The sequence below is a fragment of the Alosa alosa genome, chromosome 23 (genome assembly GCF_017589495.1).
Source record: "Alosa alosa isolate M-15738 ecotype Scorff River chromosome 23, AALO_Geno_1.1, whole genome shotgun sequence".
Taxonomy (NCBI): domain Eukaryota; kingdom Metazoa; phylum Chordata; class Actinopteri; order Clupeiformes; family Clupeidae; genus Alosa; species Alosa alosa.
In genome coordinates, this window is record NC_063211.1 from 18,752,768 (window position 1) to 18,769,435 (window position 16,668).

At 41.0% G+C, this 16,668-nt stretch overlaps 1 protein-coding gene across 5 annotated transcripts in view; it reads left to right on the plus strand.

The window, feature by feature from the left end:
- The window catches only part of LOC125288428 (insulin-like growth factor 2 mRNA-binding protein 2), a 46,782-nt gene continuing 30,114 nt past the window's right edge, over positions 1-16,668 (plus strand). For 2 of the 5 annotated variants that reach the window (XM_048234789.1, XM_048234791.1), the window contains exons 1-2: positions 2-485; positions 1,583-1,643. In XM_048234789.1, coding sequence (XP_048090746.1) covers positions 311-485; positions 1,583-1,643 — 236 coding nt within the window. In that variant the 5' untranslated portion in view covers positions 2-310. Of the gene's footprint in view, positions 486-662; positions 849-1,582; positions 1,644-16,668 lie in introns of those variants that run through there. The other 3 variants (XM_048234790.1, XM_048234792.1, XM_048234793.1) reach the window with 3 other exon arrangements.

Sequence of the window (16,668 nt, forward strand, 5' to 3'; positions counted from 1 at the left end):
GTTCGTATAGGCTATCCTGCTATTTGGCTAGATGTTTGGCAACGCTTCCTTAGACATTTCTTTCTCAAAATACTTTCACATTAGCCTTTATTCAAAGGCGGTGCTTGTACCCATGGAGTGACGTTGAAACGTAACGACTTTTTGTACCTCAGTCAGAAGTGATTTACTAGGAGCGGAGTTGGCGTCGAGGTCTGGCTCATACTATTTTTATATATATATAACTTTTTGATTCCATCTTTCATTTGCTTAGTTGCCAGTTTAGTTCTTACTGCGGTGTGATTTGGTGTGTACTTGTATCATTTAGTGGATCATGAACAAACTGTACGTGGGGAATCTAAGTCCTACGGTCACGGTGGAGGACTTGAAGCAGCTCTTTGACGAAAGGAAGCTTCCCGTGGCCGATCAGGTTCTGTTGAAAAGCGGGTATGCCTTCGTGGATTTCCCAGATCAGAAATGTGCCATTAAAGCCATTGAGACTTTGTCAGGTAAGGTTTTACTCACCTTATATGTTACAAGGGTGGCAATTATTTTGGGGGGTAAAACTAGTGTGGAACGCCGTGGAAATATTGCATGACAGATTTTACAAGCATTCTTCATTTGACGTATAGGCTACTGTAGCCAGTTGCCTACATCAACGACAGCGCATGGGAAAACATAGGCTAGTTGTCACACGTTTGTGGAATTGGGGAGAATACAGTGGATGTACAGATAAACCACGTGAATGCGATGAAAAGTAAACTTCACTCCACGCAGTGGTATCACGCTCCAAATCAAGGAATAAGCTCAAATCTCATGGGGGATGCTTCTTGGCATTTGGCAGCGTTTGCGGGGTGGTCCAAAGCAGAGAGGTTGGCTTAATCATTTTTCAGTCATTTTTTGACCCGAATTTATTGAAAAGACCAGGTAAAAGTAATTTAAAATGCACTTTAATCTATGCGTACGTGCAGTCCTCTGGCAGGTATCTACGAGGTGTCCAGAACATAGGTGCCGTAGGACATAGGCTATAGGATAAGATATTGAGGTAGCTAATGTGATGAGGTATAGCTGGAACACACGGCTAGCAGACATATTCACAAATCAACAATTGGTTAACTAAATGATCGCCACTTATTAAGTTGCTGCAGACTATTGTGCCAGCGCATGGGCGTCAACAAGCAATCCTTGTCAGAAAGACAGAGAATAGTTTGTTCAGTACATTACAAACAACAATAATCTGTATTTGTTAGTGTAATATGTTAACATACAGTATACCCATGAGCGAGTGTCGGTGGGAGGAGAAAGCGTGGCCTCCCCATCGATTCAATTCACCCTTCTTGTTTCATGTGTAGACCAGAAATTTGGCACGCATTATTACACACATATATTTACGAAAGACCTCCAAGTAAACGCATTCTAAAATGTAAAATAAACAGAATAATTTAGGTTACCTCTACTAGGCCTAATCTGTAATCTCTATCATTTAGGTTCAGAATACGACGATGGCATCACAGGTTATGACAACATAAAGCAATTTAGTCTAATGCGCGACTGTAAAGTTGGTTATACATTTTTGTAAGTATTGTATCGTAATTTTCTTTTACAGGAAAAGCTGAGTTACACGGGAAAGTAATTGAGGTCGACTATTCAGTTCCGAAAAAACTAAGGTAACGTTTATTTGTCACTGACTCCTAAGTGATATAAAACAGTATGGTGCACAGAGCCGAAAATCTGCATGTGATGTGACAATTTAAAAATGTTCTGATGTGTGCAAACGAGTTTTGTTTATTTGCTTAAAAATGTCGCCATTATGTAACAGCTGCACGCTGTTTACGAACAGTCGAACAAGTGATATCTATCTAAAATATTATTAACGAGACAAGTTAACGGCGTAGCCATTATGGTTGTGGATTTATTGCGATTTGTCTTTGAAAAATGCCATTTTAAGAAAACGTAAGATGCCAGCGAATACTTCCTGTTGAAGTTGTGTTTCAATGTTTCCCCACCTCTTTGTTACTTGTGTAACAGAATAGGCCTACCACTAAATGGATTGGGTGGTTTGTGACAGGTTTCCATCATGTGTTTGGTTCGTCTTTTGCCCTTAGATATGTAGCCTATAGTAAATAATTGTTAATTCGGTGGGCAGGATATTATATGAAGGGGCATACATGTGGTATTTAAAAACGTCATTTGCTGAATATGCTTGGTGTTTAATTTATTTATTTATTTTAATTTAGTTTTAAATGTATACTTTTAGGACGAAAAGAGCTGTTCAGAAGAGTGGGGACTAGAAATGGATGATGTTAGAATTTATTTACATTAGGGTCCAAATGGCGAGATAACGTGTTTTGTAAGGGCAACCTCACGCTTCAGCTAACAGACTTTAAGAAAAGTATCACTGCAAACCTTTGTATGTGCTTTGCCATATCAATCGAAAATTATATAGGCCTATTAATCGCGGAATATTGGTGTTTATTTCAGTGATCAGGAAGCTAAAGCTACAACATGGCTGACTGTTTGTCTTTCTTCACGGGCCGGGCTTGCAGCCTAGTTCTGTAGGCCTCGGTGTCTGTCCCTAGTAGGCACACAGCATGGCCTGTAATATCTTAAGCTAAGCAGACTATCCTGTTCATTCATAATATAGCCACGCGCAGTGGACACGTCAAGTCATACTGAGTGTGTTAGATCGTTTTGAATATGCTATAGTGGCTTTCGGAGGGGCTTTAACATGACCCTGCGCACTGACTACTGCTCTGCTCCACACCACGTGACTCTATACATTCCTCGTCTACGTCCTTCATGTAAACACACCGTCACTTTCAACAGAACCTCCTCCTTTATGTATGCTAACACAACTAGAAGAAATGTGCGTAAATGTATTAGACTTTTTAGACCACATTTTTTGCTACCATGCAAGATGGCTACATGGACCACACAACCAGCTAAATGCTTCGAATTTACACTCTTTTCAAATAGAGGTGCCATTTTCTTCGGTGAGAAACTAGCACACAATTTCTGTTAAATCAATGGATTTGATTTGAGGGCGTAATGCAGGATCTCTTCGCGACCATTCTTTTAATGCATTTCTATCATGGCTGGACTGTGGAAAGACGCACATTTAGGTTAATATGTATCCACAATTGTAGATGGCTACAGGGGGAATATATTCAAAGCAAAGTACGGCTGGGTATGTTGCCTACGTTGCGTATGCTGAGGAAATAAAGCGACTGTATAGGCCACACGAGATAAAAACAAAACGCCTTTAGAAGTAATTTAAATGTCTCATTTGGGGTAATTATAAAGCCATATATCTAGGGAAATACTGATATTTTATGAGTACTATTAACGGCTACGTATTATGCAGGTATCTCTTTTATTGGCCATTAATCTGATTACTAAAGTGTAGAATGCAGCAGAGAGCATTAAATTGCCCTGAACCAAGTCAGATGAGCACACTTATGGAACACTACAAACTATTTGGTTGGTTATTTTATGCATGATACTGTTTTTTTACATCTAGATTAGATTGAGATTGGATCAATTGTGTCATTTGAACACAGTTACAGTTTTTCCAAATCCAAAAACACAAACACAATGGGCAAAACCTCTCTCCTGCAAAATGAAACTTTACATTCAAAACAATGTTATTTCTTCTCAAAATGGTATTTTGTTTTCAAATGACACACACAAACCATCATATGAATAGACATTTATAAGAACCAGTTGAACACTCACATGCTCAATGTAAAACACTATGATGAATGGAAAACACTTCTTCTCCATTAATCATAATGACTTAGGCCTTTTTTGTTCAATGTTACACTTACTACAGACAGTACACACATAAATGTGTTGTAAAATATTTGAGAATATTGTTTTTATACTCAGAACACACAAATACACTGTAAAAAATATATTTTATTCTTCCAAACAAAAACAATACACAGTGTACACCCCAACCAACATAAAGTTGCACATACAGTGGTCTACATACAAAACAACAAAATAATTTACTGAATACAGTTACAGTAAAAAAAACCCTATGCTGCATCCCCTTCTGTTTCGGTCTGGCCACAGCACCTCATCCACATCACAAGCATTATGTTAAAGCTCTGATTGCTAATTGTAAAACTGTGACAGGTGTTTGCCCATGTAATGGGTCAGTGTGCATAGTAGGACACATTTTAGAATTTGAATGGCAGTGTGTTTCTTGTGAAAACAAGAGATTTTCTCCATGAAAATTGTGCCAAATGCAGAGAATTGTGTGTAGTGTTGTGAAAAAAGTGTGTTTTACAACTGCAATTTGAGTGTAAAGCAGGAATTGTGCTTGTAGTTTAGCAGAATTGGTTCAGGGGCTTAGTGCATGAGTTACATTTAAACATACGAGTAAACATTTGAGAAAAACTTTAAATGTAATTTGAAATGTGGTATCTTACTTAATGAATAAAGGTGGCTTAAAGCTGATGATACATGGGGTAACTTTTTTTTTTAACAATGTTGCTGCAATGTTTCTCACTGTTCGGGCATGTTCCCATTGATATTGGGCAATTTTTAATTTCTAGAGAATTTTAATTATCAGTAGGCAAATCGTCATTATCATACAATAAAAATAAATGGAACTGGTTATAGGGTTGCCCAGCAACATTGCTCTAATAGTTTACCCATGAATCATCCCCTTAAATCTACTTTGCACAACCTTAAGGCAGTCTCATGGTAGCTTGACCTGGGATGGGATGATTATAAATGTTTCAGTTGCAAGACTGTTGCTAGGCATTGTCTTACCTGTGAGTACAATCAGCTGTGAGGTATCACTGCATGCAAAATAGATAGATAAAACTGTATTTCAATCAGAAAGAAAAGATTATAGCTTATTTCACATTCTGAAAATTATTAGATGTTTTTCCCTCTGAAAGAGTGCATGATTTTTGTTACTAGAAATCACTGTCTAATTATGCTTATCGATTTCACATAAAAAACATCAAAAGATGATTTATATACAACTAGTGAAATGACAAAAAAGGCAGTTGTTTCAGATATTTGATTTCAATTGTTTGTACAAATTTTAGACATGCATCACAGAATTTCAGTATCAGTGAATGTTTCAAGATGCATACTCCCATTATAGATGGGCCTTATTTTGGTGGTACATTTCAGAGGTTTTTATACGTAAAAGAAGGAAAATGTATTCGTTTCTGATAATTTTTAGAACTTATATTCATCTATACTTACAGAATATGAGCTGTTAATTAAGATGAACAACATCTGGTTTTGATAAGAAAGCAGTTGTGTTAAGTCAAGTATATTTAAAGATATTGTTCAGTAATTTTGAATTCATTTGATCATGCATTTTATTTATGTCTAAGGCAATGCTCATGTGAGTTGCAAAAAGGTAATTCTGAAACCACTTACATCAATGCTTCAAGATCTCACAAAACTGTATTGGCTTTCATGGTTTTTGGAGATCTAAATCAAGGGGACATTATTTACAGTTAAAATAATTATCATTGATGTTTGCTATTTGTTTTTTAGTTCTATATTTGTGAAAAACATTATGCTACATACATATTGAAACATTTATTTTCAGGGCTAAAATGTAACACTAATAATGAAAGTGTTTTCTTTATGAACTTTTGTGAAAAACTCTTGGGGTAACTCTTTTGTGAAAATCTCTTAAGTATTTAAGAATGATGCTTATGGATTTAAGATCCTTAGATAATATTGATTTAAGAGATGCTTCATCTTTCAGAGAAAAAGAAGCGGAAACTAGAGTAGATTTAGAACTGTGTGTGTGCGTGCACGCATGTATGTGTGTGTGTGCGTGCACGCATGTATGTGTGTGTGTGTGTGTGCACGCATGTATGTGTGTGTGTGCGTGCACGCATGTATGTGTGTGTGTGTGTGCCATGCTTGCTTTGGTGGGCGAATGTGTAGTTGTGTCAGCCAACTCAGAGAGAGAGAGAGAGAGAGAGAGAGCAACTGGGCATGTGTGTCAGTGCCACAGGTGGAAGGAGTCCAAACGATCTGTCCCTTACACCCCTCACCCCCAATCCCCCACTCTCTCTGTGCCTGGATTTTAGTGTATGGCGAGAACTGAGATAACCACTGGGAATTCTGCTGAGCAAGAGGGTCACTCTAGTCTGCAAGCTTCACCGAGGGGGTCATTTCTTATCCTACGTCCCTATTTTCAATTTAGACATGGACTCTGTGCGACTAATTAGGTGTGAAGTGACCGCAGCACAACTGACAACTGCTGGTGTGGATGCCAGGTGCCCAAACAAGAGATATGCTCATACTATTAACTATGCTGTGGGCATGTGCACAGCAGAACTAAGAAGTGAGATGGAACCAAGTGAATTTTTCCCCGACTCACTGTCTGTATTTCTGTTTGAAAGTGGATCTCAAGTATGTGCTCAGGCTGAGGTGTTCACCTTTTGCCTATTTCTAGCTAGAGTATATGGATGCAGCCAATGTGACTATTAGCTGGTTTTGCACGTCTTGTATATTTGACAACAATTTCTCATGAATTTGTTTTAGAGTGTCGTTCTCTGCTTTGCATTCCATCAAACAGATGTACACAGTACATTTAGCCCTTTTGCCTTTTGCTTGTATGACTCAGCCACCCTTGAGATGAGCTTGTTAAAGGGCTCACTTGAACGTGAAGCTTCTTTCTCTGGTCTTTCTGACAGACATGTGAGATTGAGTCTCACATGTCTGTCATGTCTGAGTCAGTAAGCACCAGTGTTGCCATTGCCCTCCTTCTTGCTTCAAAATGGAAAGTAGATAATTTCTCACAAAGATATAGAATCAATATTCCATTGTCTATACTTTTTTTTATGAGAAAATGCTGGAAGTGTTACATTTGGAATTGCCTCTGAACACTTTCTTATGAAAAGATATGCTACCGAAGGAGTAGCAGATAATCATTAGCTGCTTTCAGACATGTCCTACGCAGTATATGCGGATCTTTGTCAAATGGAGGTCCGACCCTTCAGGTGAATTAGATATGATGCTAACATGAGGATATTATGTGTGAACGACACTGACACCTATGAACAGAATCTCCGTGTGGTTGAACAGGTTGAATGCAGATGAACACGCACATGAACAGAATCTCCCCATGTTCTTTTAGTTTCTTCAGGCATGAGCTCATTTACATAATGTCCGTTGGAAATACTAGGAGGGGAGTAGTGTAAGAGCCGGCTAAGTTCGGAGTTCCAAATATCTGGTTATGTTTTTTCAGATATACGGCCCAACCGCTTGACATCCACTGAACATGCGGACTTACACCTATGTCTGAAAGCAGCTAATGACTGCTGGCAGAGGCTTTAGTGGTTGGGAACCTTTCGTGTGTGTGTGTGTGTGTGTGTGTGAGAGTGAGTAAGTCAAGCCCTTTGAATGTGTAACTGGACACGAGGTGATCATGTGGGGCGTGAAGGGGATGTGTGCGGGGCTCTGCCCTGTCACCTGACGCGACGGAATTCTGTCACCAGCATCACGTGAAGATCCCCACCACGCTTCCCTGTCCGATCTCAAGCGCAAGCCTGGCCAGGAGACAGAAGATGGCTACAGCAGATGGGCAACAGAGCTTACGCGTGTACCCTTCATACACCAACCCTCGACCATGCAGGCACTCTTTCTCCCTCACACTACATACACATAATTACTCCCTCAGTCATGTCATGTGTTGACTATTGTTTCTCCTTTGTGGGTATGCATACACATTTCTGTCTGTTTCACATCTAAGACGATGTTCAGCATGTGAAACAGATGCCAGAATATATAGACATATATGTCCATGTGAAATAAATATAGACATGTATCAGTATGGGATGAAATAACAATATTGAAGATTCCAAAGGTGAAATGAGCAGAGCTTTCAATAATAAAATGATTAAACCTGCTTTACCTTACACATCATTTTACATTACAGATGCAGTAGATTAGTAGATTAAAGTTGAGCTGTCACAAAAGATCCCATATGGTGTAATCGTTACAGCATCTAAAGACAAATAGAAACCCAGATAGATACACTGGGAAAAATCCTGCACAGACACGGAATGCTCAACAAGATGGTGAAGAGCTGTAGATGCATATACACTCACAAGCAGACACTGGTCTATAGATAGAAATGAAGGCATTCATCGGCACATGCTAGCTTGCAGAGTGGAGTAATTTGTGAAAATGCATGTGTCCACAGACAAGCATTTACAATTAGGCACCGTGGCCTTGCAAACAGTTGTGGATATATGATAGAATGAATGAATGTGTGCTTGTGATTTGGCTTTTAGGCAGTCCCAGATAATGAGTGTATTTAGATTAGCTGGTGTCCTTGTTTTGAATTAATTTGAAAACAGGTTGTATATGTGGTTGTCTGAGATTTAACTAAAAGTGTGTGAGAGTGTGTGTGTGTGAGAGAGAGATAGGGCGCGTGTTTATGTTAATTTTCTGCTACCTTGTGCCTCCGTCGCTCCAGTGCGGTATACTGCTGAGTTAACGCCCCTGTGTAAAACTCTGTGTGTCCGTGTTTGCCTGGTCAGTGGAGAGTATCCGTTTCATAACGCCCAGTATCGCCATGAGGGCCGTGCACATGCCAGCTCTTGAGCCCCTCTCCCGGCGGAGGTTGTTAAATTATACCACCCTACCCCAGGGAGTGTGGGCAGATGGGCATTGAATCTGGGCAGCTGGTACCTTTGCCTCCTTCACACCTCCATAAGAGGTGTTCCCTTCAAATGACATGTGTGCACACACACACACACACAGACATACACACTCTAGTGATCGTGGTCTTGAAGTTTGTGGTTGTGAAGACCGATGTATTTGCATAATAATGTATTACATAGAACTCAAGGCCAGTCATCCACCCACACACACCCATGCTCGCGTGCATGCATTCAATAGCATGCACACACACACAGTCAGACTTACCACTAATTTGCACAGTTGTTCCCTAGTGAATGATATTCACACCAGTGTCATCTACATACATCAACCCACACGTGAATAGTATGTGTAGTCAGTCTACAGTTTGAGTGTGTCAGTGTCTGTTTTATATGTGGTTGTATGGGTTAGGTTTCAACAAGGAACACACTCATGCTCTCTGGCTCATTGAGTGTACAGTATTTTCACTCTGTGTGTGTGTGTGTGTGTGTGTGTGCGCTATTGAAAGAGAAGATAATTGTGTGGATGGGTGGAGGAATTCTTGTTCCGTTTGCTGTTATCATCCCTAAATATCATACCCTTCTAGGATGTCATTTTTTATAGCAATTCCTTATTTATTATTTGTGTGTTTATGAGCGTGAAGAATCAGTCTGAAGTAGGTCATCCGTGCGTCCTTTCAGATACATTACTAGGATTAGTGAGCGAGAGAAACTTAATAGGTTTTTGTCAATGAACGGGTTAAGTGGTGGCGTCATCAAAATGACAGGAAAAGGAATACAGCAGATTTAGTCAGAGGTGTCTCGTGTCAGATTAAGGAGCAAAGGGTAATAAATCAAAAGCTTCAGGAATCTTAGGTATTCAGGAATCATATAATGTGAATTGCATTGTTGAAGCATTGTGTGTGTGTGTGTGTGTGTGTGTGTGTGTGTGTGTGTGTGTGTGTGTGTACGCGCACCTGTGGAGAGGAACAAAGCACGATGAACCTCTTGAAACCTTTTCACAAATGCCAGGGTGATGACAAAATTGGCTGTGGCAACTATACAGTACGGTCATGGATTCACATGGGATCTGATGTGCTAAGATGCAGGTTCATCTGTGTGTGTGTGCGTCTTTAAACACTCAGACGCACTCTAGTGCTACAGATACATGGACACCTGTCATTCTTATTAGATTGTATGTGTGTGTGTGTGTATGTGTCTCACACACACACACACACACACACACACACATACAAACAGCCTGGTCAGGTCTTAGTTGCCTGAGCTTGCAGATGAGGATAAATCTCTGATGAAGATAATGCCGTTTCAGCGGCAGCCTGGTCACATGATCTAATTCTCAGGGGTGTGGCCAAGTAATGTAATTATCACTGCTTAGGGAGATTAGCCCGCAGAGGATGGAGTGAGGGAGAAAGGGATGTGGAGGGGAGCATAAAGTGATAGAAAAGGAGGGAGAGAGAGAACAAGTGAGTGGGGTGTGTTTGAAGAAGGAGAGGGTTAAGGGGGGGACTGAGTGAAAGAATGAGAGATAAGAACAGAAAAAGACAGAGAAGTGTCAAGGATGGTGGCAGGGGTGGGATATAAGGCATACGAAAGTAGGCCAGTAAGATTGACAGTGTAACAGGGAAGCTACACCAGGCATGTAACTGAAGTGTTACGTTTGCATCGCGTAAAATCCATTTTAGAAGAATGATTTGCGCCGCTATCACATCTGGTGTAGCTACTTCCATTGATTATAGTGGAAGCTAATTGTTGCAGCAGACCAACGCGAACAAAATGCTTCAGTTACGTGCCTGGTGTAGCTTCCCTGTAAGAATGAGTAACAAAAAAAGGTTCTTTATGTGTTAAATGGAGGTAAAATAAAAAAAAAAGCGTGGGAGTTATGCAGGCATTGATTTCAAAAAGTAGGCGAAGAGTTGTGTGTCTATGGTCAGACGGGACAGACTGACCCCCTCAGGAAGATCGGCACCAGCAGAGAGAGCCCAGAAATCTAAAGCTATTGAGGACAGACACTCACATGCTACTACAAAGCACCTGAGACCCTGTAGGAAGATTAGCAAAAGGGGGATGATTAGAGAGGAAAAGGAGGCGAGAGGTTGAGAGGACAAATGTTGATAAATCTCAGACGGCTGTTTATAGAATAGAATAGAAAAGGATAGATGATGGGGTTATAAAAACTGTCAATAAAAAAAAAAGAATAGATGATGCGGTGGTGGTGGGGGGGAATCAATATAGTCTCAGAATCTGGGCTGTTTCAGATCTAAATATAATTAATGTAATTAAAAGAAACTGGTATGTCAAACATTCTTGTGTTTAATTTTAAAACAATTTAATATTGAATTATGGATTTGTACACTATGCACTTATTGTTTTATGTGCAATTATTTTTATGGGTGAAAGGTCTTTGTCATCTGAGTTGCCAGTCTGGTTTGATGACGTCTAAGGGAGACGTGTTGGAGTGCAATTTCTCTATGGCAGCAGGAGTGTAATGGCATTCATTAAAGCAGACAAGGGATAAGGTGTGTGTCTGTCTGTATGCGAGTGTTTATGTGTGTGTGTGTGTGTGTGTGTGTGTGTGTGTGTGCACTAGTCTCACTGTACTCAGCAGGGGCCCATCCAGTCTACTGTAATTCCAATCCCGTTCAGATTAAGGGATGATGAACCCAGCGAAATGCCATGTAGGTCAGAGTTGAACCATGGTAGCACACACACATGAGCACTTTCACACACAAATGCGTGTGCACACACACATTCAATCTCCACTCCAAAAGAAGTAGGTTCCATGGTGCGAGGGACTATTTGATACCTGTTGGACATGCTAACTTGACACACTCCGATGCAGTGCCAACATTGGGTGGGTGAGGTGCTACTTGCTCTTGTTTGTTTTATTTGTAATTAATATAAAATCGTTACTGTTAAATAAAAAGTGAACATTGATTTTTTCCCCCAACCAATATTTCAAATATTGACATGTTTTTATTTTAGAATAGTTGTAAAGTTGTTCAGTCGTGGTACTCTTAAGGCTCCGAGTGATTGCTTATATGGAGCTGTGGTCACTACTAGGGCTGGCAGGCTGTGTCTGATGGTGGTGCTAAAATGATATTATCAGTGTGTTTTTGTTTGACTTGATGGGTCTCTATTTTTGCGGTATTTCTGTATTGCAGTGATAACAGTGTTATTGAAAAGAAGTCTGATCAAGGGACGAACAAAAAGAAATATCTGAAATAGTCTGACATATGGATTGAAATAGAGTGAGAAAAAGTTATTTGAAGGGAAAAAAGTGTTTATGTCAACTTACTGTTTAATTATTATCTCAATCGAGTATGGTAAACGTGCACGGTTATTACATTTTTATATATGTGGGTATACTGTAGATATATTTGGAATTTGGAATATTTGAATATTTGGAATATTTGGAATTTCATTACAGTTAAGCAATATCACCAAATTAGTTTCTCGTCCTCAGGACATTGGCTGTATATTATAGTTCTCTGAACTCTGCTGCTTTTCAGGTGAGAAATGTTCCGTTTCATTCTATTCCGTTCATTTAGATACAGTGGAGCAGTCGTTTATGTTCAGGACCTTAGCTGGGAGTAGAATAGGCAGATACTGTGACATACTGTTGGCACAAATTAATTGAGTACCTGATGTACTGAGGGGGTTAGCCGTCGCCAGTAATACTGTGAAGCTGTGGTAAATGTTATCGTGTTTACTGTACTGAAGCTTAGGTTAATAGAAGATTTATGTTACTTGAATAGGCTGTAATGTACTTAGTGTGCGCTGGCACGTCAATGTCTGTGTGTGTGTGTGTGTGTGTGTGTGTGTGTGTGTGTGTGTGTCAATGGCAGCCCTACAGGCCATGCTTTGGCTTTTTCTCAGTTGTGTTCTGATTGGCTGCTGGCCCGGCCAGGAGGGTGGGGCTCCAAACCCTTTCATTTTGTGAATGGCTCTCAGTAGTGACACACACGCGCACGCTCACGCACAACGATGCAGCAGTGTGACACATTGAGCAGGTTTGGCAGTCGTCACTGTTGGTAAGAGCAGTGTGTCAAAACTGATTCTCCGCTGATTCCCTGTTTCCCTGAAGTCCCTGTTTCGAGGAAATATATATTTTAAAAGTTTTGCATGTGAGCATGTGGGTCCATGTGTATCACAGTGTGTTAGTTAGTTAATAAGTAAGTAAATGTTATTCATAAAGCACGTTTAGCTCTCACTAACCAAAGGGCTAGTATACCCTTGATTCACTGACTCACTGTTGACGGAAAGGGAAGTAAGGCTGTTCATTATTGATGAAGGCGTCAAGGTCTTGGGTGATGCAGTGAGACTGAGTCACACCTCACACACACACATACACACACACACACACACGCACACCCCTCTCACTCACTGCTAGCACATGGCATGACAAAGCCTCTGTAGGGTTCTCTGTGTGTGTGTGTGTGTGTGTGTTTAGAGATTATGGTGAATTCAGACACTCTGTCCCACATCCCTCTGCCGCACAATAACTTAGTGTCGCCCCTCTGTGTCTTTTGAGTCTCACTGTGAGAGAAGAGACTGTAAAGTAGTGGGACTCTCACATCTCTCTCTCTCTTTCTTTCTCTCTGTATGTATGTGTGTGTGTCTCCTAAGTTAAAGATATAGCACATAAAAATGTGTGTGTTGGAAATAATTTGTTACAGTCTCTTGAGTATTTATGTCCTCGCTCTACGCAGTGTGTGGTTGGTTTTGGTATATTACAGTGTTGATGATACATCAAATGAAGAGTTTGGTTACTAAAAGCTATATCTTCGTTTTTTAAAACATAAAAAAGTCATGCTATTTATTCGTGTATTTCAGGTAATATCAACAAATTGCAGGTGTGTTGTTTTGATTGAATAAATATAAATCAAATAACAATAACTAATTACATTTCTACTGAAATTACTTGGAAAACAAAATGTGAACAAAATATGAAAATTCATTAAAATGGTGGATATAGCGTTTTGGAACCAAACTCTTCAAATGCAATTCTGTGTTTCCTTTTTTTAAGTAGGTTTGAGTGCATTTCATTGTTGCAAGTCAGTTGCATCGTTGTGTTGTTGTTGTCGTTGTCAGTGGTTGCTTAGTTACTTTTGGCTATATCAATATCTGTGGTTGTTTTGGTATGAGCTATGGTCCATTTATAGTCAGGTTCTCCCTTCATCTTATGATTCTCATTCAGGCAGGTACACTCAAGACAACATCTGTGTGCAGACAGTAACAAAGAGTGATGCCTAGATGACAGTAATGTGCTTAGATGCAAAGACTTCCAGTATATGAAATGTGCCATCTGCTTTCAAACTGAGATTATGGCTTTATGTAAAATTGTGGCTGTATTGTAAAATGTAAAGACTCACAATAATGTTGTGTCATGACACGATATCATGAGTCAAGTATCGTCGCCTCCTTGGTAGTTCTTACTCCAGATGCCTTGCCAGTGCAGCAGCAAAGCTCCAGCTGCACTCCTCACTCTGGCAATGTAGCTGCTCGGTTAGCATGGGCGCCCAAATTGAAAATCGAGAGGTTCTGCAACCGCTACAACACAATGCAACTAGCGTAGAAGAGCCCTGAGGGTCTCTGCTCACCTGTTGCAGTTTTGGGAGTTTGTGGGGGAATCTCCTGGAATCCTCAGTGATAATTTCCCACTGTCTGAGAGTTACATTTGTGGCACTTTTTCCTCAAACCAAAAACCTGATTAATCTCCACAACATAAGGCTTTTTCGCACTGTAGGGATTTTTTGTAGTCCCAAAAGCTTTTTTGTAGTTCTTAGAACTTTTTGGAACTGGGGGCAAATTGGGTTCTCTGAACTCTGAGCAGCTTTGTTTGACAGTAAACAAGAGAAGACTGTAACGTGGGCGAGTGACATGCTGTCTGCTGTCTTCCCAAAGGGAGAGTGGCCCACAGGAATGGTGATGGGGACAGACAGTTTGAGGCCATCCTTCCCCTGTCTGTGGTGGTAGTATTAACACTCGGGAACAAGATGACACAGTCTGGGAGGTGTGTTGGACAGGCGACAGGGAGCCCCTGGTGCTGAATGCCAGTGCAGCTGCCCACTGCATGGGGACAGAGATATTTTGGAGCAGATGTTCCTCTGGCGCTCTCTATCACTCTCTTCCCCTCTCGTTTTCCCATTCCTTTCTTCTCCCTCTGCTTCTGTCTTTCATTCTCACTCTCTCTCTCGACTCTCTTGACTCTTTCTCTCCTTCAACCATTCTGTCTCTGCCATCCCACTCTCTTGCCTGTTTTGTGTCCACCCTGCCCGTCTCTTTCACTATGACACTCCTTCCTTTCTTTCTTTCCTTCTTTCACTCTTTCCCTCTTTCTTTTCCTCTTGCTCCCTCTATCCACACGGGGATATCTACTCCGGGTCTCTGATGCTCTTAGCAGCTTAAGCGGAGCAGGAAACCAGGAAACGAGGTTAGCTCCAATTAGATGTGTCTGTGAACCCAGGGCTCGCTGGCCAGCATGGTGACTAGAGAGCAGGTGCTTTCATCCCTCCAGCGGAGAGAGAACAGCCTACCTGTAGTCTCACCCACATCTCCTGTTATCTTCAACTTGTTTTCTCTTGAGCAATGCGAAAAAAAATATATTGAAGAACTTACATAAATATTTAATGTCTTGGCAGCAGTGGATTGAAATATCTGAACACATGAACGCCTTTTAGTATGGGCCTCATGGTTGTGTTCCTTTATGTGGAAGCATGTTCACATCAGCCTAGTACGCAACCACTGAGTCTCTTTAGTATATCAGGGGCGCCCTATCAATCTTACGGATAGCAGCTTTCCACTGTTCTGCCCCAATCCACTATGCTTTCCTTTCAGTAGCAATGCACACATATCTTGAATATTTACTATGATGGAGTTACATGATAAAAAGAGGACTATGTCAGTTTCCTCCTGTTGCAGTTGTAACCAGCTGGTACTAGCTGTGCATGTTGTGTAAACCTCCCTCCTGACACACTTCAGGGCCACCATAGGTTTGGGTTTTCATATGCTAATCGCAGTCACTGCTGAGTGGGGCTGAGTGCTGAAGCGTGCTCATCACTCTGTGAAATCTTATTGGCAAGGCTGCTTACAGTGTGCATCAGGGTACATACATGCAAGTACAGGAGGGCAAGTGTGATTCCCTTCGCCCCATTTGACAATATCCAAACCCTGACAATAAATATAACATGGGCTTTCAACTCAGTTCATTGTGGCCAGCCTGCACCTTGCTTCAACATCCACAGCGGAAGTGTCCTTGAGCAAGGTACTAAACCCCAACTGCTCCCAGGGCACCTCAGCTATGAATTGCTCATTGCTCCATGGTGTGTGTGTGTGTCTGTGGTCACTGTTCATAGTGTGTGTCTGTGTGTGTGAGTATGTGTGTGTGTGTGTGTGTGTGTGTGTGTGTGTCTATGTCTGTGTCTGTGTGTGTGTGTGTGTGTGTGTGTGTGTATATGTAAAAACACGCTGCCAATTGAGTACTCTTGAGTACTCTTAAGTTCTTAATAATCTTAATATATTTGGTGGCAGGGAGCCATGGGCCCGCCCGTGGGGTTAATGTCTATCCCTGTCCCGCGTCCCCGGCCTCCTTACCGCCTCTAAAGCCTGTGGTTGGCCCATGGCCAGCCGCTGATCCTGTTACTAAGGTGATGTAGCTGGTTTATCCTGTTACCGGCGATGATGCGATGTGCTGATACGAGGTGCAAACTGGGAGCCAGCTGGTCACCTGTGACCCAGTTTTCTCCTCGTCGCCCGTCGCTACACCTCAGCCTGTAATCGCATTACATTGGTTATAACAAGTATTCTAAAACTGATAGTTCCGGTCCTTGATTGTGATTGGCTGAATCACGTTCGATGCCGTTGTAAAATCCAGCGCAAACATACACCTTGACTGCATATACGTGCACACGGTCGCTAGTGGTAACATCAACACCCAGACACACCTGCTACATTTTTTTTTACATTTAGCTTACCCTTTTATTCATAGTAACTTATAGCACAGTAGAACTATTTTCATCAGTATGTGTGCTTCTTT